The sequence below is a fragment of the Epinephelus fuscoguttatus genome, linkage group LG7 (genome assembly GCF_011397635.1).
Source record: "Epinephelus fuscoguttatus linkage group LG7, E.fuscoguttatus.final_Chr_v1".
Lineage (NCBI taxonomy): Eukaryota > Metazoa > Chordata > Actinopteri > Perciformes > Serranidae > Epinephelus > Epinephelus fuscoguttatus.
The window spans coordinates 40,927,337-40,953,616 of NC_064758.1; the positions used below are offsets into that span (position 1 = coordinate 40,927,337).

At 41.7% G+C, this 26,280-nt stretch overlaps 1 protein-coding gene across 2 annotated transcripts in view; it reads left to right on the plus strand.

Moving 5' to 3' along the window:
• Positions 1 to 25,199, plus strand: part of spryd3 (SPRY domain containing 3) — an 82,691-nt gene extending 57,492 nt beyond the window's left edge. For both annotated transcript variants that reach the window (XM_049580199.1, XM_049580200.1), the window contains exons 8-11: positions 556 to 613; positions 13,603 to 13,722; positions 14,235 to 14,374; positions 21,049 to 25,199. In XM_049580199.1, coding sequence (XP_049436156.1) covers positions 556 to 613; positions 13,603 to 13,722; positions 14,235 to 14,374; positions 21,049 to 21,183 — 453 coding nt within the window. In that variant the 3' untranslated portion in view covers positions 21,184 to 25,199. The remainder of the gene's footprint in view (positions 1 to 555; positions 614 to 13,602; positions 13,723 to 14,234; positions 14,375 to 21,048) is intronic.
• Positions 25,200 to 26,280: the final 1,081 nt, after the last annotated feature.

Below are 26,280 nucleotides of genomic sequence, written 5' to 3' on the forward strand. Positions count from 1 at the left end.
CATTAATAAAAACAATATTTTTCTTGTGGCCGTGTACACGTGCCGAATTCTCTGAAGATTGTTATGCAAAGTGCAAATAAAAAACAAACAATTCTGTATGCTAGAAGATCTTAACTCACTGTACATGCATTTTTTTTTTTTTTTAACACTAACTTTGGCAAACATATGTTTCCCATACGAATAACGGCCCTTTGATGTGAATTGAATTAAATTATGAAGATAGAGCGAGTGGTAGGACGCGGGCTATAGGGAGTGCAACAGCGGTGTGTGTGTCTATTCACTGTTGGAGGAGAAGAGCGTGACATAGCAGTATCAATAGTATTCATACTGCTGAAAAGTGAATATTGAAGCTGTTTCAAATATTCAGGATATGTATCATCAAATCGATATTTTTGACAACACTTATTGGTCGTAAGTTAAATTACCTGGTGTAGTTTTTATTTTAACAGAACCCGCAGACTTTTGGCTTTCCATGGCACACACATTAAAATTGATCATATCCATGACTGTGAAAACGTGTATTTGTGACCTGTGTGACTGTTTGTCTTTGTGCAGGACTACCCCAAGAACAGGCACCCGGGATGGAGCCGAGGGTCGGTGGCGTACCATGCTGGTGAGATTTCTTTTCTTTCTTTCATTTCTTCTTTCAGTCCATAGAGATACATTTCTTGGAAACAGGGTTGTGTGTTATTTCCCTGTATGAATGTGGAATTCCCCCTGCAGTTCAGATAAAAAAAACAAATCTGATCTACTTCCTCCAAAGCATCTAGATGCTGCTTTTAGTTGCAGACACACAGGGCACCATCTCAGCTAAGGGTTAGTTCGAGTGGGGTCGTATGAGATACTTATGTATAGTCAATGTATTACCCTAAGTCGATGGTGGTCCGCGCGCCCACAGTTTGGAGCAGCATGCAGGATTCTCATCAAGGAAGCTCAACATTACATTGCTGTGGACGGGGGTTGATATCAAAACGATATCAAAGAAGCCACCGTAAAAGAGGCCCACCTAAAAAAAAACAAACAAAAAAAAAAACAGTTTTCTCAAATTTTCAATTTTCTCAACTGCTGCAGAGTAATACAGTGCACGGCAGCAGAGGCGCAAATTTTTCAATTGAGAAAATGTAGTGCCAAAGAAAAGAGCTGTCTGACAGCGAGGTAAAGTGTTGAAAAAATATATATTTTTAAGTGGGCCTATTGTAACACTTACTTTATATAAGTACCTCGTACGACCCCACTTCAAAAATCCCAAACTAACCCGTTGAGGTGCCGAGCACAAACAGAGATCAAGGAGGATTGCGGGCAGATAAAAAGCACAGAGAGCAGATAAAACAGACGGTGACAGCATCAGAAAGAGGAGAAGGATCGTATTTCCGTCTCTTTCTCTCATACTGAGTCAAATAAATATCTCTCCAAGCAATGAACCAAAAAAAAAAAAGAAAAAAAAAGATATCTTTATCTTCCCATGCTTCCACACACACATGTTAAGTCTTGGTTGTTTGCGGCAACAGGCCTGTGAACGTTATCTGCACAGGCATCTGCCCAAAACCCCCACCGCTCCCATTCCAGGTCTCAGCACACCTCACTATCAGTGCTAAGAGATTAGCTATCAACAATGCTGCCATGATATGAGAGAGGCGGCAAGCTTGGTAGGTGGTTGTTATTACACCGAACAAGCTACAGTAGGTAGCCAGCTCTTTATCTGACAATCCACTGTCACAGTCAAGATCTTGTTAGTCCTTATCGGACAGTTCGGAGCTAGCTGGCTTTTTTTTTTTTTAAATCTGTGTTATTTTGGTCTGAAGCATCCCACTGTCTTCCAATCTCTCTTACGGGAGATTTCAGCTGCTCCCACTCACTGCGTTTACATTCACAAAATATTATGGTTTTTGCCCTCATTCCGAAAAAGACAATATTCCCTCTGAGCTGTTTACATGGCTAATTAAAATGAATATTCCACCATTATTAGCGATATCGACGATTGATATCAACATGTTTTTTTTTTTGTTTGTTTGTTTTTTAACATTTCCTACTGGTGACGGACTTGTTCAGCCGAGCGAGTACAGTCTCCGTCTTGCACTCCTTCAACCACCGTTTTGAAAATGTTGGTGCTGTGATATTGGCGTATCCAAATACCTGCTGATATCCAGGTCTTTCATAATGTTTAAAATAGGTGCGTTTCTCTTTCCGACCAGAAATAGGGGTTTTTCCACTGGGCATGCATTTCTATACCAGCCCTGCAAACTGTTGTTGAGTTGGTTTGTTTACAACTTATCCATTAGGGTTGGGCTGGTGTTATAATTTCAAACTGGTTGGATATCAAGCCAAACACTGGACCAGACCGGACTGGACCTAATTTTGCAAGGTGTCCCACTTGACTCAGAAACCGCACCCTAGTGGAACATAATAACACTGTAGCTGTGTCTCAATTCAGCCTTCACGGTTTACATCAGCCAAGTCCTTTGAAGACCGCATCAGCGGTCAATGGGATGGTCTGGTCTGCCAAAGATTTCCCGGTTGCATCACCAGTTGTTTTCGCCCTGTCCCGTTAGTGTTCCTGTTACCTAGCAACCAGCTGTGATTGACGAAATAAGGAGTAAGCTAATAAGTTAGTTAGCCCTAAATCATGGACCCAGAGATTGTTATTATATATATATATTTATTTAAATTTAATACTTGAGGAGATGATTCACTGCTGGAGACACAGCCCTTTGATATATTTCAGGCTGATGGACCATTTTCAGTTAAACTTAATGAATTAAGATTATTTAAGCTGTGTGCTTTTAGCTAATAGTAATGTTAACAACAGTTAACCATTAGCTAGTTGACAACTCTTAACTTCACTTAATATATGATCGTCACCGGCACGCAATGCATCTTGGGGTAAGCTCGGCCATGAAGAATTCATCCGTTGCATCCTCCAAATTCTGGGAAAGAAAGCAGAGTTTCTCTGCCGCATTTGAAGGAGCCTTGGAAATGGGACAGTCTTGGTTGCACCGATGCGACGCAATCGGTCTTCAAATTGGGCCTCGAAGGCTGCAGGCCCTGAATTGAGACACAGCTTTTGTCCCAATAGGAAATGAGCATGTTTAAGTTTAAGATTAAGTTAAGTTTAAGTTTGCTTGAGAAACTAACTCTGCTTTATCTCCTCCCGTCACCCCAAAAAACACATGAAGTTTAATATAAATGAACAGTGTGCCCAGCTCTGCCCCCTCCCACCTCTACTGAAATTTTAACTCTTTTATGTTGCTGTTGCTGAGTTTGACAGTAAATTGCAAACATCCTGTCAGACACTAGTTGCTCTGTTAGTCTGTTTAGAAACATGATATTATGTTAATCAATCATGTTGTCATGTTGCTTTTGTGAGTTGGATTTAACGCTGTGATGCCGTCAGCACAGGTTGCTGATGTAGGCTCTTTTTTAATTTGCCTGAGAGTGTCATAATGACAAATGCCATATTTTGAATGTGCTGTATACATTTTCTTTTTTTTTTTTTTTTTTTTTTTTTTAAAGATATTTTTTGGGGGGCATTTTTCAGCCTTTAATGGATAGGACAGACAAGTGTGAAGGGGGGAGAGAGAGAGAGAGGGAGTGACATGCAGCAAAGGGCCACAGGCTGGAGTCGAACCCGGGCCACTGCGGCAGCAGCCTTGTACATGGGGCGCCTGCTCTACCACTAAGCCACCGACGCCCCTGTATACATGTTTTTAAAGAATGCTATTAAAATCTCACTAATACCGACATATCCCACATGTCCTAATTGGAATTCGCTCAATTCTGAAAAAGGCCTTATTTGAACTTTGAGAGGGAATATACTGTTAACATGACCTGCATGAAATTTGGAATATTGTCATATTTGAAGAAATAGTGAATCATTACTGTTCATGTAAACTTAGCCACTCTGAATGATTCACACGCCACAAATGTCACTGTGTGTCATATGTTTTTCCACCAGGGGATGTGTATGATTTTTATTTTTAGAGGAAGGTTTATATACTTTCTTCCAGTTGACCTCCAAATCAGCTATCAAAACACATTTTCTTGTTCACTCCGCACATTCCATTCATGTTTCGAGTTGATGTTTATAGTCCTAAATCCCCATATCCCTTTGCAGATTCCATTTATACTTAGGATACATTAATAATAATAACAGTTGATGCTGTGCGTCCTGCCGGGGTCCGTGGATGATACCTCATTGCTGAGTGACAGACGAGGCCAGTCATTCACAGAGGCTCACCATGCCAGTCCCAGAGGTCTAGCGCTGCGGTCTGCCTGGTTTGGCTGCTGTGCGTTGGACACCACAGAAATGTGCACGCCCCAGCACAGCTCCCATTAATCTTATTTGTTAGAGACTAAAATGATGTATGTGGTTTTCCACGCTGTGCGTATGAGGTTTGCCTTCCCATGCTTGGGTTAAGGTGCAGGCTCTGATCCAGCTACTTAAAATCAACAGCCGGGGCCTCTTCTTCATGTCTCCTCCGAGATTTTCACCGAACAGCTTTCAGGAACCTCAAGAATTGCATGCAGACGCTCTTTGGCAGAGTGACAGAAGCTTAATGTATACACAGTATTGTATGCACTAGGTCATATAACCACAGCAGAAATTGCTTAAAGAAGGAATGACTTTGTTACCTTGGTTTTCCTGCTCGGTGCGAGCCAAGAATGCTGTGAAGAGGTGTTTCTGTGACACGTGGTACCGCTGTTTATTAACTTTTATGGGTAGTTTTTGTATTTGACCTCAGTATCTAAAGGGGCAAATGTATGCCAGGATAATCTTGGCAGGCCTTTGCTTTGTACACACTCATTGTTATATTTTTAACATACCTCACGCTGCTCCTTAGTGCTCTTTGAGTGTTTGTAATTTTATTATCTTTCAAGAAAACAGTGGCTATAGATTAGTCTTTTGAGTCATATTATGCACTTATATTACTTACATAATGATTCAATGCAGCATTCCTCCTTTTCTTATTTATACTTTGCATGTACAGTTTGAGCTCTATTTCTGTCATCCTGATTTATGATGCGTTGTATTGGGCACGCGACCAGTGTTGACCTGGATCACATGTAATGTGTATTATTGACTTTAAAGGTTGTGATTTTACTCCAGATATATTCCAGTTATATACACAAATGCCTGCCAACCATATCGCTGCTCCTTTGTATAGCTTGTATAGTTTGAGAGTTCTTTGGCCTGCGCTGGTGTTACCACGAGTGTTTGTGTTGGGAGCCGGCCCAGTGTGGACCTCCATCCTGCGTGTTGGCTCGGCTTGTCTCCGCAAGTTAATGGGCCGTGGGGCACTGCGGGCCCCTGTGGGCCCTATCAGGAGCAACCAGCCATCCAACCAGTGAGTGCTCCTCAGCAAGCCTCATTAACCCTGTCACCCCCTCCAAACCCCCCATCAGTGAGTCACACGTGCTATGACTCAACACCCGCAGCTGAAGGTTGTGCCCTACCACCACCACCGCCACCATTCATCCCTCACCACCAACCCAGCCTCACATAATAGCGCTCAGTCTAACTTCTGTGACGAGATCTAATCTGATTCCAGCTCAAGTTCTGCAAAAACAATTATTCAATACCAACATGATGTGTTTGGGGATTATATTTCCATCTCACTCAATGGGACAAAAATGGATTTGGATGACAAAGTCTCTATAGCATCAACAGGCACAGAGGGATGACACACACTAACCATTATCTATTTCAAGCCGAGCTGGGCCGGGCATATTATGTCCATATCATAATGCAAGACTTGATATCGTCTTAGATTTTGGATATCCTTATATCGTATCCTTATTACCTGGTTTTAACGCTGCATTACAGTAAAGTGATGTAATTATCTGAGTTTACCAGACTGTTCTAGCCGCTCTATTATCTGCCTTCACCTCCTTAGTCATCATATCCACATTACCAATGGTTATTTATCAGAAATCTCATTGTGTAAGTATTTTGTGAATGCACCAAAAGTCAACCCTACATTACTGTCACAATTTCAATATCATGGCATTTGGTCAAAAATACCACAACATTTAATTTTCTCCCTATCGGCCAGCCCTTATACCCAGACCACATATGCCTGTAGTGTGGATGTTGCCAGAAAAAAATTAAGGAATTAGGGCTGCAACAAGTGGCTATTCTCAGTCTTGATTAATGTGCAGATTATTTCCTCAGTTAGTCAATAAATTAATTGTTGGGTCCATAAAATCTGAGAAAGAAGCAGTCCCCAAAGTGCAAGTTGACATATTCAGATTCTTTTGTCCAAAACTCAAAGATTCTTTTAGCTATCATAAGCTGTTCTCATATTAACTCCTGCTCACATTAACTCCTCACATTGTCCAGAGACATCAGGTCTGGACGTTGCCCCCAGTTGCCCTTTCACACATGTAGCACACAAGAAAAGGGTTGCCTGTGTCAGATGTGTTCCCACCTCCTGGGAATACTTTGTTTAGTTTAGGTGAGGGTTGGCGCCCCGGTAGATCATACATGAGACAGGAAATTACACAAAAAGTATGCTATAGAAAACGCTGTGTTTTGTTTGCATAGCCAGTGTATATTTTGGTCATAACAATCAAGTTTCCTGCCGTTCCTTTACAGTAGTTTCCCAAGTTCTCGCTGTCTCTCCAGTTAGACATTTTCGTCGGCTTCTTTGTGTAAATGACCCTTTACCCTTTGTTTAGTTTTGCGCCAGTTGCGTGATAGAAACATCATCAACACGATTGCATGTAAGAATTCTGCGGACAGTACCTGCTCTAGTTACACATGGGCTCAATCGGATATTATGTTGATTTTGTACCAGAGAGCTGGCAGGTAAAGTCTGTCTAGTGTTCAGTCCAACTGATTTTGGATGTTGCGTTATCACATACAGCTCCTCTGGGTAATGTCTACAGAAGTTCAGGGTTACAGTGCAGAAACTTGACATTGGAGAAGCTGGAAGCAGAGAGTTGATGGTCGGCTGTCAGTCAGTCTTGACCAGCTGGTGAGTGTCTGTCGTCCTAGTCTTTGCAGTGTGTACCCTGTTGGCCCCCATTGACTTTTTTGAGCTCATCGGTGAGTGAAATCACTCTTCACTTGGCAGTTTAGGTCTGCGCACAAGAATAGATACAGAAGTGAGGAAAGTAAACAAAGAGCTTAAGTCAAGGGGGTGAGATTGAAACAGATTATTTTTCTTTAGCCATTGAGTCTTTAGCAGAAACATTTCGTGATGGTATGTGTTATTCACTGGTGCAAGGTAAATATGCTTTCACTTTGCGAATGGATTGTGTTGTAAATGTGCTAACTGGCTAACTAGCATCATGATGGTCTTCCAGTTTCCATTTTTGAATCACGAATACAGGCTACGGCTGTCTGCTGATATGGAGAGTTATTTCCTCTCGCGCAGGCACAGAGTGTACGTGCTGGTTGGCCGTCAGCTGTAGTCTTTGCGGTGTGTTCATGTGCAACTTTTGGCTGAGACACGGCAACATAAGGTGACACAACAGTTGGCTTTTGCTGCCAGTAGTTCTTTGATGTCAGTCTGGTGTGTCTGGACCATGAAGGCAAAATATCCCTTTGTCTGCCATGATATGTGGCGTATCTATGTCACTGTATACACGCATGTTTGGTGGTCAACGTGGTTGTAAACAAACCAACCAGGACTGCAAATTACAAATACTTTCACTAGTGATGAGTCGTCTGCCAATTATTTATCGTTTTCTCTTTATTGTCAGAATAATAGTGAAAAGTAATGATGATGATATTAGAAAGCTAAAGCTTAACCCAGAAATGTTCAGTTTATTAACACACAAGACAAAGAAAAGCTGCAAAACCTCAAATTGGAGAAGCTGGAACGAGAGAGATATTTGTAAAAAGAAACTAAGGAAATTAGTTCATTATCAAAATAGTTGCAGAGTATTTTTTCTGTGGATTAACCAATCATTTAAGCTCTAAAACCAACACTGTGTTGTATGTAATATCAGCCCCACTGCAAAGCCTGGAGCTTATACAGGACACAGTAACATTACAAGAGTCTGTACAGCCTCACGGCCCAGTAAACTTTTTCTCATGCTGCACTACTTCACTCTGGAGAAGATCTAACCAGAGATTATTTAAATGTATTGTTCATATAGTTCACAAGCTGGGTCCTCGCAGACAAATGGACCCGAGAAGTACACTGTATATTATATATCAGCAGCTTTGTTTGTGATATACTTACATGGCAGCTGCAAATGGAATTTAGAGTAAATTCTTAGGAACATGTGCAAACTCACATGTGTGTGAAATCATGGAAGAATATAAATATTTTGTTTTAATTTTTCATGTTTTAGGAGTCTGTGAAGTCATTGTTCCCCGGGCAGGGAAGCCCAGTTTTTTCCAGACAAAGTCTCACGTTACGAGAAAGTCTGTTTTCCTTTTCCCAGCTGGTCTCAGTCCTCAGTCAGAGCCTGCCCTCTCCTCCTGTCGGCTCGGCTCCAGACCCCAAACTCAGCTCCAGTTTTCACCTCCTGGTTGCTGCGAGGATCAGCCTTACATCCAGCACCTGGTGGCGGTCACAGTAGCTAACATTGTTAGCTTTACCAACAACTGCCTCAGTTTATGATCTTGACTTTTGCATTAACACCACCACCAGTATTCTGCTCTGTACACTCTCACCGGCCTCGGAGCCAAACCTTGGTCAACACCTCTGTGCTAATTTTAAACCCTGAAGTCTCCAACACAAATTTTTAACATTTTCCACCACAGCTGAGCTCCAAGTTGAGTTGGCTTCCTGAATCTCGATTTCCAACCTTTTTAAGTACCAAAGCACACTTGAGAAAAGCAACAGAACACTTTTGTTGTATGCTCAAAGACAAAAATAGCCTTCCACCACTGCCAGCCAAAACTCATTTCACTGTTACTTACAGATTGTGGTGTGATGAGATTATTGACAAGAAGTGTTTATTGTACCAGGAAAAATGTAGTGCTTTAATCCATTATTTCTTCCAAATAATTGATTAAACTTTATAAGTTCAGTTTACTCATCGGGGGGCGTGGGGGGGTGGGGTCTCATAATTAAAAACATTCATGAGTGGTAGTGGTGGGAAACAGCCATACATCTATGGACCCATACATACTAGTGCCTAAAATTCAGGATATCTCTGTCTCTGCTGCTGCCCTGGGTGGCATAGTGGTGCAGTGGTTAGCATTGTTGCCTCATAGCAAGAGGGTTTCTGGTTCAATCCCAGGGTGGGGGAGCCCTTCTGTGCGGAGTTTGCATGTCCTCCCTGTGTCAGCGTGGGTTTTCTCAGGGTGCTCTGGCTTCCTCTCACAGTCTAATGACATGCTAAATTAATTGGTGACTCTAAATTGGCCATAGGTGTGAATATAAACACGAATGGTCTGTGTCTTTGTGTGTCAGCCCTGTGATACTGGTGACCTGTCCAGGGTATACCCCACCTGGATAGGTTCCAGGTGCCCCACAACCCCCAACAGGATAAGCAGTAACAGAAAATGAATGAATGAATGAATGAATGTTTGCTTAAAAAAATGAAAAACAGACACACACAAAGAAACACAGAAAGCTTATTTCTCTCTATTTTTGTTCAAAGATTTGTTGTAATCCGTGTTAATGAGTCAACATAATCCTCCATCCACCTGAGGTGGGGCATGTACAGATGCAGATTTAACAGCTTCACTACTACCCATGTGTGCCAAGGGATGGTCACAATTAGAGGCAACTCTCAAATGTTTTTTCACACAACACAATGTGACAGATGTTACGAGTTTTGAGGGGGCGAGCTGTTGGCATGCTGACTGCAGGAATGTCCACCAGAGCTGTTGCCTCTGAAATTAATGTTCATTCACTACCATAAGACGTCTCCAATGTCGTTTCCTGAGAATTTGGCAGTACATCCAACCAGCCTCACAACCACAGACCACGTATAAGCGCACAAGCTCAGGACCTCCACATGCAGCATTTCCACCTGCAAGATTGTTTAAGAGCAGCCACGGAGATCAGCTTCCCTGAGCTTCCTGGTTTCTGACGGTTTGTGCAGAAAATCTTCGAATGTGCAAAGCAATTACTGCTTCAGCTATACAGGTGGCTGGTCTCAGATGATCCAGCAGGTGAAGATGCTGGATGTAGAGCTGGTATGGTTACATGTGGTCTGTGGTTGTGTGGCTGGTTGAATGTACTGCAGAATTCACAGAAATAACATTGGAGATGTCTTAATGTGTGGAAAGGAACATTAAGTTCATGGGTAACAGCTCTGATGGGTATTTCTGCAGTCAGCATGCTAATGGCACGCTCCCTCAGAACTCGGGACATTTGCGGCATTGTGTTGTGTGGTCAAACTGCACATTTTAGAGTGGCCTTTAATTGTGAGCATCCCAAAGAACACCTGTTTAGTATTGATGCTGTTTAATCAGCATCTTGATGTGCCACACCTGTCAGGTGGAAGGGTTATCTTGGAAAAAGAGAAGTGCTCACTAACAAAAAAACAGTGTGCAAAGACAGTGCTTTAGATGTTAAACTTAATCTCAATAAAAAAATGGGAGCGAACACAGAAGTGTTGCTTTATATTTTTGTTTAGTGTAGTATCATCTCATCCCTGATCTCATCATGTATTAAGGACACTCAAGAAATAAACAGTAGCAAACGCAAAACAAAAAAATCCGATTGTCATTTAGTCACCATCTGTTAAATTACAGGGAGACCATCAGTCATATGTATTAAGGATAATTAGAGGGACTGATTTAGTTGTGAAGTCTTCAAACTGTTAATGTAGTCGGAGTTAACGAAACCACAAATAGACTTCAAATAAAACTGCGAACAAACTGTGCGAGAATTTTGAAGATTGCCTCCAGCGAACATCCCTCCAGCCGCAGCCCTCGATTCTCCGCCAGGCTTCTCCCACCTTTCCTGTCCCAGTGAAGGAGCTCCATCCTTAGGCCCAAACCTGGACTTCCACACCGCCGGCTCACCTCCAGCGCCAGCCCTGCTCTGCTATTTTTAGCGACTCTGCGCCTGTGCCGGCGTGGCCCCACTGTTTGCCTAGTGTGTGGTGTTGTGACAAGGGCCCGCATGGGAGCTGTAATGATACAGTGTCTCCGTCTCCCTCCCGGTGCTCAGATAGAGATTGTTTAAACAGTATCCTGAGCCGGGGACGGGTCCCATGACAACTCCATAAATATTTACCAGCAGCAGCCACGCCGCTTCGCTTGAGGAGCGCTCGTCTGCAGGCTACCTCTGCAATGTTTTTCTTTTGCCCTTTTTTTCCATTGTTGTCTCTCGCAACTGTAGTATGTGTTGTTTTGATGATTTTCTTTGGATGTTGATGTCTTTTTTTGTTTTTACTAGCGCTGCTTTCGCCTTTTTTTTTACACATCATAAAATGACAGGAATGCCAGGATGTCCTGTGTGTTAGCACTACATTATATGTACACATGTTGCACGCTGTGGTAAACACATTAAAAGACAGTGAAATTCATGTTAGCCCAGTTCAGCAATGGGAAACATAACAGAGGAGCAAAAATAACCTCACTCAGGGTTTCCAAATTTAAGGCTTTTGAAGATTTTTCAAGACCTGCATTTCCTTAAAAGAGGCCTTAGATGGTATTAAAACCTGGAATTTGATTTACAGAAGTCTCAGATATCATCTCTTGCCTGCAGTAAGCAGTAATGTTTGTTATTAAATGTTTTTGTATCTGATCGCAGGCTGCCAGGAGACGTTAAAGCACAGTTAGTTTAATTGTAGACGGTATTGTCTGTACTGGCTTTCCATCTTGCTTCATCATTTATACTCGTGATAAATTACATTCCATGTGGTATTGTCATAGATTATTGCACAGCTTTGTTGAATGCACAATTCTGATCAGTTAAGGCATTCAATGGTCTGTTATTTCTAAAGAGCAGACCATTGCTATGATTAAGAGGCTGTTTTTGTGGACGCAGTTCTGATTATAGAGACACAGCGCAATGTGTCATACACCCACCTAAAGGGGAAAACTATCAGCGCCACAGTTTGCGACCAAGGACTGAAACACTGACAAAATAAGTCTGTAGCTAGCTATAAACATTAGATATCAGCATGTCAAAGGATTATTACAGCACCTTATGTCAACCACAGGAAAAGTTACACTGACAAACTCATATCGACGGTCCATGTCACTGTCCCTTCTCCTTACCTTGCTTATGTTGGAGAGATGATCCCACTGAATGGCCAGTAGTGACACTTTGATATTTACAACTGTTTGATCAAATCACCAGGTAAGATCATCCTTTAACCTGACAAAGATCAAATCCAGGCATCACATAGCTGAGTGAGCTCCAACCTCTACAGTTACATGCAGGAAGACCTCAATATTTGCTACTTATAAACTCCCTAACCCACCTTTGTGACGGAGCCAAGCCGTCTTTGAGAATTGTGTGTTATTATCAATCCTCCAAATTAACTTTATTCCTCTAACCTCTGAACCGGCATGGAAGCTAAGTGACGTACTGCTGTGGACGGCACGTTAGTTTGGATCCGAAAGTGACACAGTAACACAGACTAACCGATCATGGCTGCCGTGCAGCGACTCTGTTTTGCAAGTTGAAATTGTAGTTTTTGTCAAAGGAGTCTGGCAACTTTGAAGAGAGATAATGGTTTCAGTTCCCCGTCAGAAAGGGACGTCTGACAGCAAGGTAGCAGCGAATATCTTTATGTAACATTTTGTCATATGGATCACTGTAAATTTATTATATGACATCTATCGTCCTGGAAGATGGATCCCTCCTCAGTTGCTCTTCATGAGGTTTCTACGATTTTTCGATTTTTTTTTTTCCTCGTTAAAGGTTTTTTGGGGGAGAGTTTTTCCTTACAGGACAGGGTGATGCCGTATGCTATAAAGCCCTGTGAGGCAAATTGTGATTTGTGATATTGGGCTTTAATTGAATTGAAAATATTACACTGACTATGAATAAGTACCTCATAAAATCTATGTCTATTTCTAATATTAACCTACTTCAAATATGACTTACCAGAAAGCTTAATGATTTTTATCTGTAATTCTCAGTTTAATTTTTATCCAACTAGACAATAACTTTTATCTACCAATACCAATGTATCACACGTCAAGAGGACAGTATTCATTGAGATACCGAGCTTTTTAACTGACTCTATGTCCTTATCTTAATACGAAAAGAAACTTAAAAGTGGGTTAATGACAAATAGATGTGGTACTGTATAAATCATCACTGGTTTATTTGATGTTCTGTTTATTTGTGTGGTAGATTGTGTGGAAGATATGTGACTTTATTGACATTTTACTTTGCATCATGTTGTATTTTTAAATCTGTGCATGTTTTAATCTTCCCTTTAGGTGAGGCACCATGAAAAAGCCCTTTCTGGGTTTCTACCTCCCCTGCACATTTAAACTGTTTTCATTATTTTTTACTTGTCTCTCTTCTTTTTATCTAAATGTTCAAATAAACTTCAACTAACCCTTTTAGTTATTATTATCATTGCTCTGAAAAATTTCACTTGAACCCGCCCTTTGAGTACAGTACTCTGGCAAATATAATTAGTTACATTCCACCACTGTTGTAAAGTAACAATTAACTAATATCTGCACAATTTAAAGTGTCTTTCTCACCTCTTCTCTGACAGATGACGGCAAGATCTTCCACGGCAGCGGGGTCGGAGACGCTTTCGGTCCTCGCTGCTTCAAAGGTGACATCATGGGCTGCGGCATCATGTTTCCACGAGACTACATCCTGGATGGAGAAGGTGAGGGCAGAGGGTTCAGGTGCTGCAATTACTCCATCACTCATTAAAGTGGTTGGTGTGTCTGTGGGAGGGTGCACTCTTAAACCCGCTTATCGTGGTTTAGCGTAAGGCAACATTCGGTCTTAACTGAGTTTATTGTGTTGCATGTGGGAAAGAAATTGGATGCAAACCAAAATCCCCCGCACGGAAAACAGAGCAGTCACTCCAACGGGAAATTCTCACCCCCCCACTTTCCGTGATGGACAAATATAGGCTTTCCTGCTCTCAGGTGGTTTCAGTAAATCCGTTTCAAATTACCAAACCTGTGATAACAATTCAAAGACATCAACTAGTGTAATCTAACCTCATTTTAGGGCCCACTAACAAAACAAAGCATCTCAGGTTGTGGCATTAATTAACATGTTTTGCTGTCTTACTTCTTGACTTGTGTTTCCTGGCCTGGTATCAACTATTCATCCGCTCTGCACATGAAAGCCTTCAGTGAATCACACTGTGCTGCGGTTTGTCCTCAGGTGACGTGGACGACTGGGAACGGCTGGAGGTCCATCCAGGTCACGCAGGCGTCCAGAATGTCCTGTACCTCAACGACGAAGAGGAGGAAGAGGAAGATGGGGAGGAGGTAGAGCAGGGACAGGAGGGCAGGAAGGTCACGGTGAGGAAAAACACAACACAGCTGTGTTAACCATTGCTGCATATACAATAGCTATGCATGTTATAGATTAATTTTATGATTTAAACAATAATACAAACCTGCAGTGACTTGCGTTTGGTGTGGCCACTAGAGGGCAGCGAACAAGCTGTAAACCAGGGGCTGGCAACTTTTTTGATATGAAGCATCATTTTTGGTGTGCCATATCATGATGGTGTTAATCCTTCGTTCCTTAAAATGCTCCAGAACAACATGTGCTATGTCCTCACCTTCTGTTGTTTGAGGCAGTGGCAGAGCTCCTCCCTCACAGTCAAATCACAGTTTCTTACTCTGACTGCAAAACATGGTTTTTCATTTTTCATCCACATTCTCATCAAGTGCATTGCCGAAGTTGCTAACTTTACATGTGTGTGTGTGTGTGTGTGTGTGTGTGTGTGTGTGTGTGTGTGTGTGTTTGTCCCCTTTCATTATTCTGTGTCCCCTCTTCTAAAGTTGGAAGTTTTTGCTGGTCCCTGAATGCAGCATGAAACTTTTCATGAGCTCTTTTTTCTCACCAGCAGTGGACTTTGAGTCACAGGGTGGATAATTGATCTGTCAGTCCGGTCAGGTCAGATCAGAGTTGGTCAGATCACATTGATGGATGAGAGGGGCAGCTGTTTGTGAGTGAACACAATGAGCGGTTATGTTTCACTTTCACTTTGTCTGGCGTTCTGCTGTGCTGTCTTCACCCAGAGTACACATACAATGAATAACCAAACAGTAGGCTGTTCTTAAGGCGTCACGGTGGTGCAGTGGTTAGCACTGTCGGCTCACAGATAGAGGGTTCCTGGTTTGAACCCAGGGTGGGGGGTTCGAAGCAATCCAGATGAACCTATGCGGAGTTTTCATGTTCTCCCCGTGTCAGCGTGGGTTTCCTCCAGGTACTCCAGCTTCCTCCCACAGTCCAAAGACATGCAGGTTAACTGGTGACTCTAAATTGTCCATAGGTGTGAATGTGAGTGTGAATGGTTGTCTGTCTCTATGTGTCAGCCCTGTGATAGTCTGATGACCTGTCCAGGGTGTACCCTGCCTCTCGCCAAGTGTCAGGGATAGGTTCCAGAAACCCCGCGACCCCTAACAGGATAAGCAGTTATGGAAAGTGAATGAATGAATAGGCATTATATATTCAAACAGCGCTCCTCATGAACAGTCCAGCTCCACAAATATAAAACCAATACATGGTGGCAGATGCTGTTACCGTGACAGGCCACCACAAATGAATAAGTATGGGAAACACTACACTTTATTATTTAAAAAAAACTCTCTTGCATACTTATTGCTAGTGTGCTATTACTTACACGGTGTGCCAATGGTGGCATACATACCCAAGGTTGCCGAATCATAGACACGTAAATGTCGCATTGACTGTGTCAGCCCCTTGCAACGATACGTCTGCAACGCCACCGTATTGGAGAGTGCAAGACAAGCCTGTGCGCAAATAACAGTAAACAGCTGAGCTGTGGGTTTTTTTTTTCTTAAAGATATATATATATATATATTTTTTTTTTTTTTGGCATTTTTAAGCCTTTAATCGACAGGACAGACAAGTGTGAAAGGGAGAGAGAGGGAGTGACATGCAGCAAAGGGCCACAGGCTGGAGTCGAACCCAGGCCGCTGCGGCAACAGCCTTGTACATGGGGCGCCTGCTCTACCACTAAGTCACCGACACCCCACTGTGTTTTTTTTTTTTCTGGATAAAAATCACTATATTGTTTATATTTCTCAACTAATTGCAATGAGTCGTTTTTATATTTAAAGGTTTCTGATCTTTATTTGTAAAAACTCATGTCTGTCAAGCATGGATTCGGCTTATTTTCATTAATACGAGGGGAAACGTCCCTATATAATATATTTTAATGTGAAAGTAACGTTAGACAACCTATCATCTTGCTAGTTAACGCTTTACACTCATCAAATCCTTGATTATAACAGAATATTGTAACTTTCACCATTACTGATTTTAGAAAGGCCACTGCAAGATAGCTTGTTCTTTGTTTGGATTATCAAAGGGCCAGTGGATCATATATGTTTGTTTCTGAATATTAGTGATCAGCCAAAGCTAACGTAGCTAGTGGATGGAGAGGAGCCACTCTAAACACATGTTAAATAACATAAACAAAGAGCAGGTTTTCTTGCCTTGGTCTTTTTAAAATGAGCAGTGGTGAAGGTTATTCTCTTATGATCATTGGGATAATAAGAGGACAGCGTTAACTAACTAGCATGCTTGCAAGTTAATATGTTGTCTACTTCCACACTATATTATATAGGGATGTCTCCTCAAGTATTAACCAAGGACAATAAGCCAAATCCTTGCTTGACAGACATGAGAATTTAAAATTCCCTAAGACAAGGAATTGTTTTATATCATGTAAGTAATTCAGTTCATGTAAGTGGAACACACACTCCCAAATTGAGCATCCAGCAGCAGTTAGAGCCTAAATATTGAGATTCTGTTTAACTAACTACTGCACATACATCATAAACCCTTGAATATAAAAACAACTTATTGGAATTGGTTGACAAATATAAACTTTATAGTGCTTTTCATTCAGAAACACGGCAGCTCCCCTGTTACTTGACTTTGGTTATAGGCACGTCTTGCACTCTCCAATATGGTGTCGCCGCTGACGCACAATCCAGCGGCCAATGAGGTATGTACGTTTCTATATCTATGCTGTAAACACTGACATGTCATCACCTTTTAATTTTTGTGTGGTGAACGTGTTGGCAAACAGATGCTGATTTACACATCCAGCAGAGACAGAGACAGAGCAGCATTATCATTAATTTAGAGTCATGTTTGTGGCCACCTGATGAATGTGACAGTTATTTTCTCTCACTGTAGCTCCACCAGCTCCTGAGGGAAATATCTGTCTCTTTAGCTGCTAGATGCGACATCGTGTTCACAAGCTGGTCTCTCTGTGTCTCTGTTATCTGGTGCTGAGATAAGTCGTGTTGAGTGAGGTTTTTAGAACGTCTGTACTGTCACTGAAAATGACACAGTAGAAAATCTCAGCGAACCTCGAACTCACAGCCAGTGAGATAACACTGTGATAGTTTTCAGCTAATAGTGGTGAGTCAGCAGTAAACATGCTCACAGATTAGCTCACCAGCAGGTGATAGCTGGGTCATGATGGGTTAATGAGAGCAGTGAGAATGAAACAAGCTTTAACGTTGTTTAAACCAAAGCAGCGAGCTCAAAGACACTGAAGTGTTGGTGACATTTGTCTCCCTTCACATTACACACAGTCATTTAATCCATTTCAAATATAAAGATATTGATTAAGCAGATGTTTACTGAGTTTAATCAGGTAAACCAGTTCATCAGTGTCGCTCATTTATGTATTTTTAATAGATTTTTGACAACAATGGCGCTTTTAACACAGAAATGAGATATATCAGGTTTTGAATTCACAGTTTACACTTGGATCAATTCACTGCAGTTTTTTTTTTTAAGTGTTTTGGTCACAATTACACAAATCATTTTTTCCAGTCACTGTCCTACAAATATTTTAATACACCGGAGGTTAGAAATACTGTGCATACATATGGAGATATACATACTGTAAACAAAGGGAGACATACAGAAATGCTTCACAGTGGGGCTGCAGCTGATTAATCTACTGATTATTTTGTCATTCAGTCTTTTAAATCAAGTGCAGCAGCCAGCGCTGATAATAATAATAACAATAACTAGTCCATACCCATTGGTAGCTTTGTCACCTTCTACCTATGCCAATCCTCAATGCCTATGTGCAGTTTCACATAGATTGACCACGTCAGTGAGTAGAAAAACGTGGGACAGACAGAATGACTGACTGACAGAATGACACACTGACAGTTTCTGTGATTATGTACAGCATACCATACCATGACTTAGTCATACCAAACATTAGAAAACAACACCAACATTGGTCCACAGGGGGAGCCACAGCGATCGGTCGCATTTTAGCCATTTCTAAGCATTTTTCTGTTGTTATAGCGCCACCCAGTTGCCAATTAGAGTTAAATTTCTCCAGTCACCTTGAGGCGTCCTGTTCTACATATCTACCAAGTTTAGTAAAAATCCATATGGCGGTTAGGCCTAGATAAGAAATGAGCTCTCTAGCGCCCCCATTTTGTTTGATGGGGTCAATAATGGAGGGGTCCCCTCAGATTATGTGTGGTCATATGCCTACAAAGTTGCGTGGTGATGGGTGAAACCCTTGAGATGTTCTACACCTTTATGTGATGAGCCACGCCCTCCGCAATATTCATTGCCTTATAGAAGCTCAGTTTTAGTAAGTTTTCCAACTTTTGCCAAGAGGGAACTTTAGATATTGGTCCCTAGATTATGTTCACCCAGTTTCATGCAGATCGCTCAGATCGAGAAATAGAAGTCAGGACAGTAAACAAAGGCCCAGAGTCAGGAGGGAGTGATATTGGAACAAACTTCTGACATTAAGTAAGATTATTTTTCTTTAGCAGAAACGTTTCTTGACGGTTTGTGTTACTGTTCACGGGTGTACGGTAAATATGCTTTGTTCTGTCAACATTGGGTTATGTTGTTGATGTGTGAACTGGCTGACTAGGGTCAAGACGTTCTTCCAAAGGTCAAAGGTCAAAGGTCAAATTTATTTATATAGCACATTTAAAACAACTGAGGTTTGCCAAAGTGCTGTACAATCTAGAAAGCACTAAAGTATTAATATACAACTATAGAAATAGAAAAATACAGTATTAGAGCACACAAGAGTAACAATAGAAAACAAAATAAAGTGCACAATAGGCACAAAATTTAATAAAAACAGTCCATACATCGGCAGTGTTCGGCTCAACATGCGTCAAATGCTAACGAGAAAAGATGGGTCTTCAGCAACGACTTAAATATCTCAAGAGTCTGGGCAGATCTAATATACAGTGGTAAGCTGTTCCACAATTTTGGGGCAGCCACCGCGAAGGCTCGGTCGCCTTTAGTTTTGAGCCTAGATATCGGGACATCTAGAAGCAACTCATTTGATGACCTCAGAGCTCTAGCTGGTGTGTGAACATGGATGAGTTCAACTAAGCACTGGTACTTCCAGTCTCTCTTTTTGAATGATGATTACAGACGACCGCTGTGTGCTGGAGTGGAAGTGTATTTCCCCTCATGCAGGCACAAACATACGTGGTAACTGGCCGTTGGTTGTATTCTTTGCATTGTGTTCATGTGCATGTTTTTGGTTGAGACGCAGGTGACATGAGATGACGCTGCAGAAGGCTTTCGTTACTGCTAGTTTTCTGAGGTCAGTTTGGTGCGTTTTGGCCTTGAGAGGATTAAAGCTAATTTGGAAGATTGATTACACAGAATTCCTGAAGAAGGCTTGGCTCAGTCACAAAGAGTCACATCAGGGTGGTTTATATGTACAATGTCATCATGCAGAAACCTCTGTCAGGTCACATGGGAGAACATTTTCAGCGGGGCTTGTGAAATAACATTTTTGATGCTAAAGCATGTAGTTTGACCAAAATGTGAATGTTTGGATTTGAATACGTGAGAAACATTACTGGGAAACTGCAGAGTGATATTAACACCTTAAAAATAAATAGATAAATAAATAAAGTGTACCCATCCGTGGATACAGCAGTTTTTTGATATTGTTTAAAGGACCAGAAAACTCAGCAATTTGCATCACAAAGATACTTTCATATTCTGGTGTATCATCACTGTGACCTTTCATATGTCAGTCCACCTCTCGCTGTAACGTCCGTCCAGGAAGTCACTTTACACTCCCATCATCTGACCACTTCATGTTCCAACTGTTTGTTTGTTTGTTGCTTTAATTACTGCGGTTTGCACTTTGTCTTGACTCATAGCTGCCAGGCTAACGTGCCCACACAGTTGTGCAAGTCGAGGCCAGGGTGGGGGTCACCGAGCGGGTGTGAGTGCACGCGGTACTGAAACCCAAGTGGGTGAGAATAGAACAGGCCGTGCCGTAATCCAGGGATTTGTCAATATTTATTCAGCAGGACACATTACCCTCAATGCACTGCTCGCTGACATCACAGCGGTCTCTGTGGGCTCGGCTGCACGTGTGTGCGGGCGTGTGTGGGGGGTGTCGGTGTTGTTCAAACTAATGAAGCCTGTTGCAGTTTCACTCGCCCTTCATCTGTAATTGAATAGCGGTTAAGCCTTTCTTTTTTTTCGGGTGGGTGGTACAGTAAATGTTTGATAAGTGACTCAGCCTGATTTTTTTTGAACACACACACTCCACAGTACTTCACTTGTTGTTTTAGTGTGTCGGTATTTGCTCTCAGACTTGGAAAGAGGCCCTCGGTATTAGCATTGAAAAGCTTGTTGATGTTCTTTTGAGAACAGCTGGATAATGTTTGATCACTCGCTGATTTAGTAGAGACATGTTCTGTAAACATTGACTTTTTTCCTGCTCCAAGAACACAGACATTACACTGTCACCTATTTGTTTAACGATATTTCCTAACTGCACATAATTCCTGTTTACAGCTGGCACACTGTGTGCTCAAAAATGAAGTTTGTGTTACTATCAGTCATTATGAAAAGACATTTCTTTTATGAGTAATTGAGTAATTGTTCCATCAGTGGATTTACCAACAGTGAAATGTGTGTTTTAACTTGCTGTCGCCCCACTGTGGTCCTGCAGGTGTTCTTCACGAGGAACGGGAAGCTGATGGGTCGAAGGGAGATGGGGGTTCCTCCTGGCGGACTCTACCCAACTGTGGGGATGCTGAGCAGCGGAGAGAAGGTCAAGGTTGATTTGCATCCCCTCAGTGGATGAGCGGAGCGCGTGGACCGGACTTGTGACGCCCTGCAAACAGCTGGCTGCGCTGTAGAGCTCACCCACCGTAGCCTAGCATGCTGCTAACACTTGTCAGAACACACTCAGTTGCACACATGCACGTCGCTGTCGTCGCCCTCGACGCTGCCTCTGCTTTTATTTATAAGACCTGTACATTTTCACAGTCATCACAGCAACACAACCGGATCGTCCTCCTGGGCGTGATGTAGCAGAGAGGTCGTACATGAGCCGCGTAGGTTACAGCATGCGGACCAGACAGCTGTACCTCGAAGCTAAAAACTCCCAGAAGATATTTAACTGTTAATTCTATGCAATCTGTACTGCTATCATCCTCACATCTAACCGCCCTCTGCATGCAGTGTGTGTCTCAAACACTGAGCTGTTAAATCCCTCTCATGAGGTCTGGCACACTTTGTTTATTTTATTTGTCACGACCCCAAGCAAAGCAGAGCGAGGCCAACAGTTGTGCCGAGTCAGAGCTCGTTGGCGGTTTATGTTTCAGGGAATAGACCCCCTCTCTCTCTCTCTTTCTCTCTGTCGCTCTCTCTCTCTCTCTCTCTCTCTCTCTCTTTCTCAACTTCCCTCTCCCTGTCCTCTCTCTGGGTGAGGCTGCCCTCCTGTGAGCGATCAGGGACCTGCTGTTGCCCCACCTCCCTCACTCGCTGCTCTCCCGGAGCTGGCTGGAAGTGAAGCATAGATCTGTTGCAATATCTCAGAAATGCTCATTTTGTATGAGATTATTGTAAAGGATTATTACAGGTTTGGCAATCACAACCTCACGTAAGATGCTGTAACCGAGCAGCGTCGGATCAGAGTGGCTGAAAAGATTTGTGAGTGTTTTCATAGTTTCACGTATGAGCCAAACCACAGGTATATTTTCTATAAGTGCTCTGGTAAATACACATTTAAATTTATCTCCTACGTCAAAAGTTCAGGGAACATGTTTCTGTTTTTGCACTTTGGGAAGGCTGAGGAGACTTTTAGGGCAGACATGAATACAGTGGATGAACAAAAGAAATCAAAAACATTGCAGTGTAATGCAGTCGGATGCAACTGCACAATCATCAGCCATAAAAGTAACCATCTGAAATGAAAAGTTACCTTTGCAAACCTCACACAGGAGTATGATTCGCAGGGCTGTGGTATTGGACTGCATCATACTGCGATGTGTTATACTGTGTTTTAATGTTTTGTTCTCCTTGTATAAGCTTTACACACTGTGCATGTTCGCTCTCAATATGAAGAATTATTTCCCATCTTTCCTTTTTCCCCACTTTTTTTTTTTACCACAAAGTTAGAATAATGTGATACTTTTTCAGTTTAGTTTAAAAGAACGATCAGAAATCAACTTCTTGCTTTCGTAGTCAGAGGATAACCTTCTCTCCGTGATGCCAAATGTGATGTAGAATTAACTGCTGGATGTTTTATTGTTTTGTTTTTTAAGATAACGATAATAATGTTTGGTTGCTGCTTGTTTGCGTTTGTGTGTCTGCACAGAATTCGACAGCAGCACCAGAGGTCTGTATCACAAAGACAGATTAGTGTCGTCATCTAAATTTGGGCGTGACTTAAATCAGAAAGCTGGCTCACTTTTAACTTGGTTTGATTGCTATCGTTACCAGTGTTGTAGTTGTTTTATTTTAGTCAAGATTTAGTCAGTGGAAATTTTAATAATTTGATAAATGTAGTCAGTGTTTAAATCATAATTTTCTAAGACAATCTGATGATACTGTCATGGAGTTTGCTTTTAAAACTTCCAATGAGAAGTAAGCAGACTTTGAACTATGTTTTGTTACCTAGGCTGAGAAATTATGGCTGCACCGAATAGTTCAAAGCTTCATTCATGACATTCAAATTCTAAATCAACGATCGAAAGCTGCCTAGCTGTGTACCTTATATACTGTAAATATAGTCTGTGTTTACCATTCTTTATTTCAGCCCTGTTTTTGATTGTCAGTACTTTCCCTCTCTGCTGTACCTTCTTTAATTTAAACTCCTTTGAAACGGTTTCTCTTATTCATAATTGTTTCATCATTATCAGACAAAAAGGCACTAAAATGTCACTTTAGGAAATAAATATACTCGCTTCAGGCTAAACAAAAAATATTGTTGAAAATGGCTACCGTATTTTGAAATCCTAAATGAGAATTTGTGGTGTAAAACAATTAATTAACAGTTTTAGTCATTCTTCCAAGCAAAAATATTGTGAAAAAGTATTCGCATCTTAACAGCACAGTAATAAACTGAATTTCTTTGGGTTTAGGACTTGTGGTTGAACAAAGCTTGAAGATTTCACCCTGGCCTCCGTGGAAGTTATGATGGTTCTTAACTCTTTTTTATGTTGATAATCTAAAGGGATTAATTATTTTTGTTGTTGAAAAAAAGGCAGATTAATTGATAATAACAAAATAATTGTGAGTTGCATCCTTTGAAAATTGCCATATGTATTTATAACATTAACGTCACTTTATTGCTCATGTTTCCACAGCTTTTCGAGTTGTGTGATTACACGTGTGTATTTCATTATTATATTTTGCTGCTGCAGCGACCTCATCTACCTGCGGATTATTATTGTTTCAGCTCTCATCATATTAAGAATTTCCTCTAACGGTTTTTATGATTTTGCTTAAAGAGTACTCCACTGATTTAGCTTTGCATTCCTAGAAATATTGTCAGGCTCTTGATTGACGTTTTTGTGGATAACATGCAGCAAAGAGCCCAGACCTGAATCCCGGCTGCTGCAGTCGGGACTTAGCCTTAATGCTACATGCTCTACCCAGTGAGCTACTAAAGCACCCCAACATTTTTCTCTTTGCCAAAACCTGCCGCCTACATTACCCACAGTGCAACTGCAGAGAGTTACTGTGGAGATGCAGGTGTGTTATGCTAGCAGCTTGTGTAGCCTGGAGCTGCCAGTGTCAGGCAGAGATGAGGAGCGGGCTACACAGGTCTGGTAAGCTCACTTCTTTCTAACTCCACCCCTCTGGATTTTTTCAATTTAATCTTGTACCTTTGACCAAACCAGCTGTTAGCAAAGGAGTCTTGACAACTGTCTTCATATGTTAATACTCTTAAATACCTGTACTTTGATGTGTAAATATGGTTAAACAAACTCACTCCAGGCTGGATTAGTAAACACCAGTTATCCAGGATCACCCGTGTGAGGCTCAGTTAAACCAGATAACCAGAACAGACTAAGTTAAACTTGCTTTGTGATACAGACCTCAGAGTTAAACCAATCTGTGCAGGTGATTAGAAATACTGTTGAGTTTGAGTGGGAGCTGGTTTCCACATAAATTATTTAGAACGAAGGGAATGACATCATTATTAATTAGCTGAAATCATCCAGTTCCTCTTCATCTCCCCACATCTGTGTTTGTCCGTGACATCATCCCTACAACATAAACTATAATGTACATTCCTCTGCGCCTTCCCGTAAGGTGCTCTCAGCAGGTCTCTGTAGTTTCATCATTCACACTGCAGACAGTGATGCTAGAAACATAACGTGATGTAAAATTACTACACAGGGTTAACTATTAAATCACATATCTGCTGGAGATTGTATTGTTTGTGTTTAGCTGTTGTCATGCATTTTGTTTTAGAGCCACTGATGATGTAAAAATATGTAAATGAGTCGTGTGTTTTTCTTCTTCTCCTGCAGGGCTGGACAGAGACTTAAGATCAGGTTTTTACAGCCTGAACTGTTATTATGCTAGACGGTGCAAAGATATTAACGAGACACTGATGTGGACTTTTCGGGCCACGTCTTAAGTTCAGGGTATTAAAGTCACTTAAGTTAAAGTTTACTCAGAATCTCAGTTTACAAAATGTGTCACGGTTCAACCAAATTAGAGCTAAATCTGGTTTTAAAGTTTTGTAGCGTCTCTGATTTTACTCACCAAGGACTCCTGTAATAATCCCTCGCCTTGTTGACTTGCACTATAATGGCCTTGTTCCGTACATGTATGATCATCAATAAAGGTTTCAGTAATGTAACAAAGTAAGAGTGGATTGTTTGGTTTGTAATGTACTGAAAAAAAGTTATTCAACCATTTTTTGGCTGTGTGGCTAATTTTGGTCAGCCAGTATGAAGGGTTTATAAGGTGTGCTTTTTAGATACTTAATCAGTATTCTTTTAAATGTTTTACAGATCTGTGATAAGACAGAATCAAGAGTTTTACGTCACACAATATAATACAATAAACATCTCAAATGAACCCTCCACTGCCCTTCCTCCCACCTCCATCGCCACCTGCCTTAAGGACATCAGGGCCCAATCCCATTTCTCATTTTCGCCCCTACCCCTGCCCCTTGCAACAAAGTTACAAGGGGGAAGGGTTGAAATATTCCCCTATGAAATGGGACAACCCTTCATACCCGGAAACCTCACAACTAGCGATATTTTTTTTTGTTATGTTTGTTAGAACAAATGTATATAATACATTGAAACGACATGTCCGATGGTTATCACAGTCTTTAAATCTTTAGTTACGAAGAAAATACTTACATTTATGGTTTTCTTTCATTGCCTCTGAAGCCTTCCCTGCCATCTTGCCGGTGATTCACAAGGCATTCTGGGAGATTTCTCGTAGCACTCGCTTTGAAGTGTGCCTCTGAAAAAACTCCGTTTGGAGGGCCATATAGCCCTAGCACTCCGCCCTTCCCCTCTGCCTCAGTGAGAATCGGGACGTCCCTACCCCTATGCGTGAACGCGCAAAATGGAGGGGTAGGGGCAAGTGGTAGCGTTAAGGGGTGTATTGGGATTGGGCCCAGGAGTTGGATGAGCAGGAACTTTTTGAAGCTCAACGGCAGCAAACCACAGCCCTGCTCATTGGCTCAAAAAGTACCCCGTCCAAAATCCAAGACACCCAAGTCCCTCACATGATCATTGATAACCTCTCTGTAGAGGTCTCAGACTCCGCCCATCACTGTCCCAGTCCAGCACTGAAGTCTTGATCCATGCATTTGTCACAACCCTTATTGACTACTGTGGCACTACATGGGTGCCAGGACTTTCAGCTGCACTGCTCCCAGGCTCTACAACACCCTACCTCCACACATTCAACAGTCTGACAA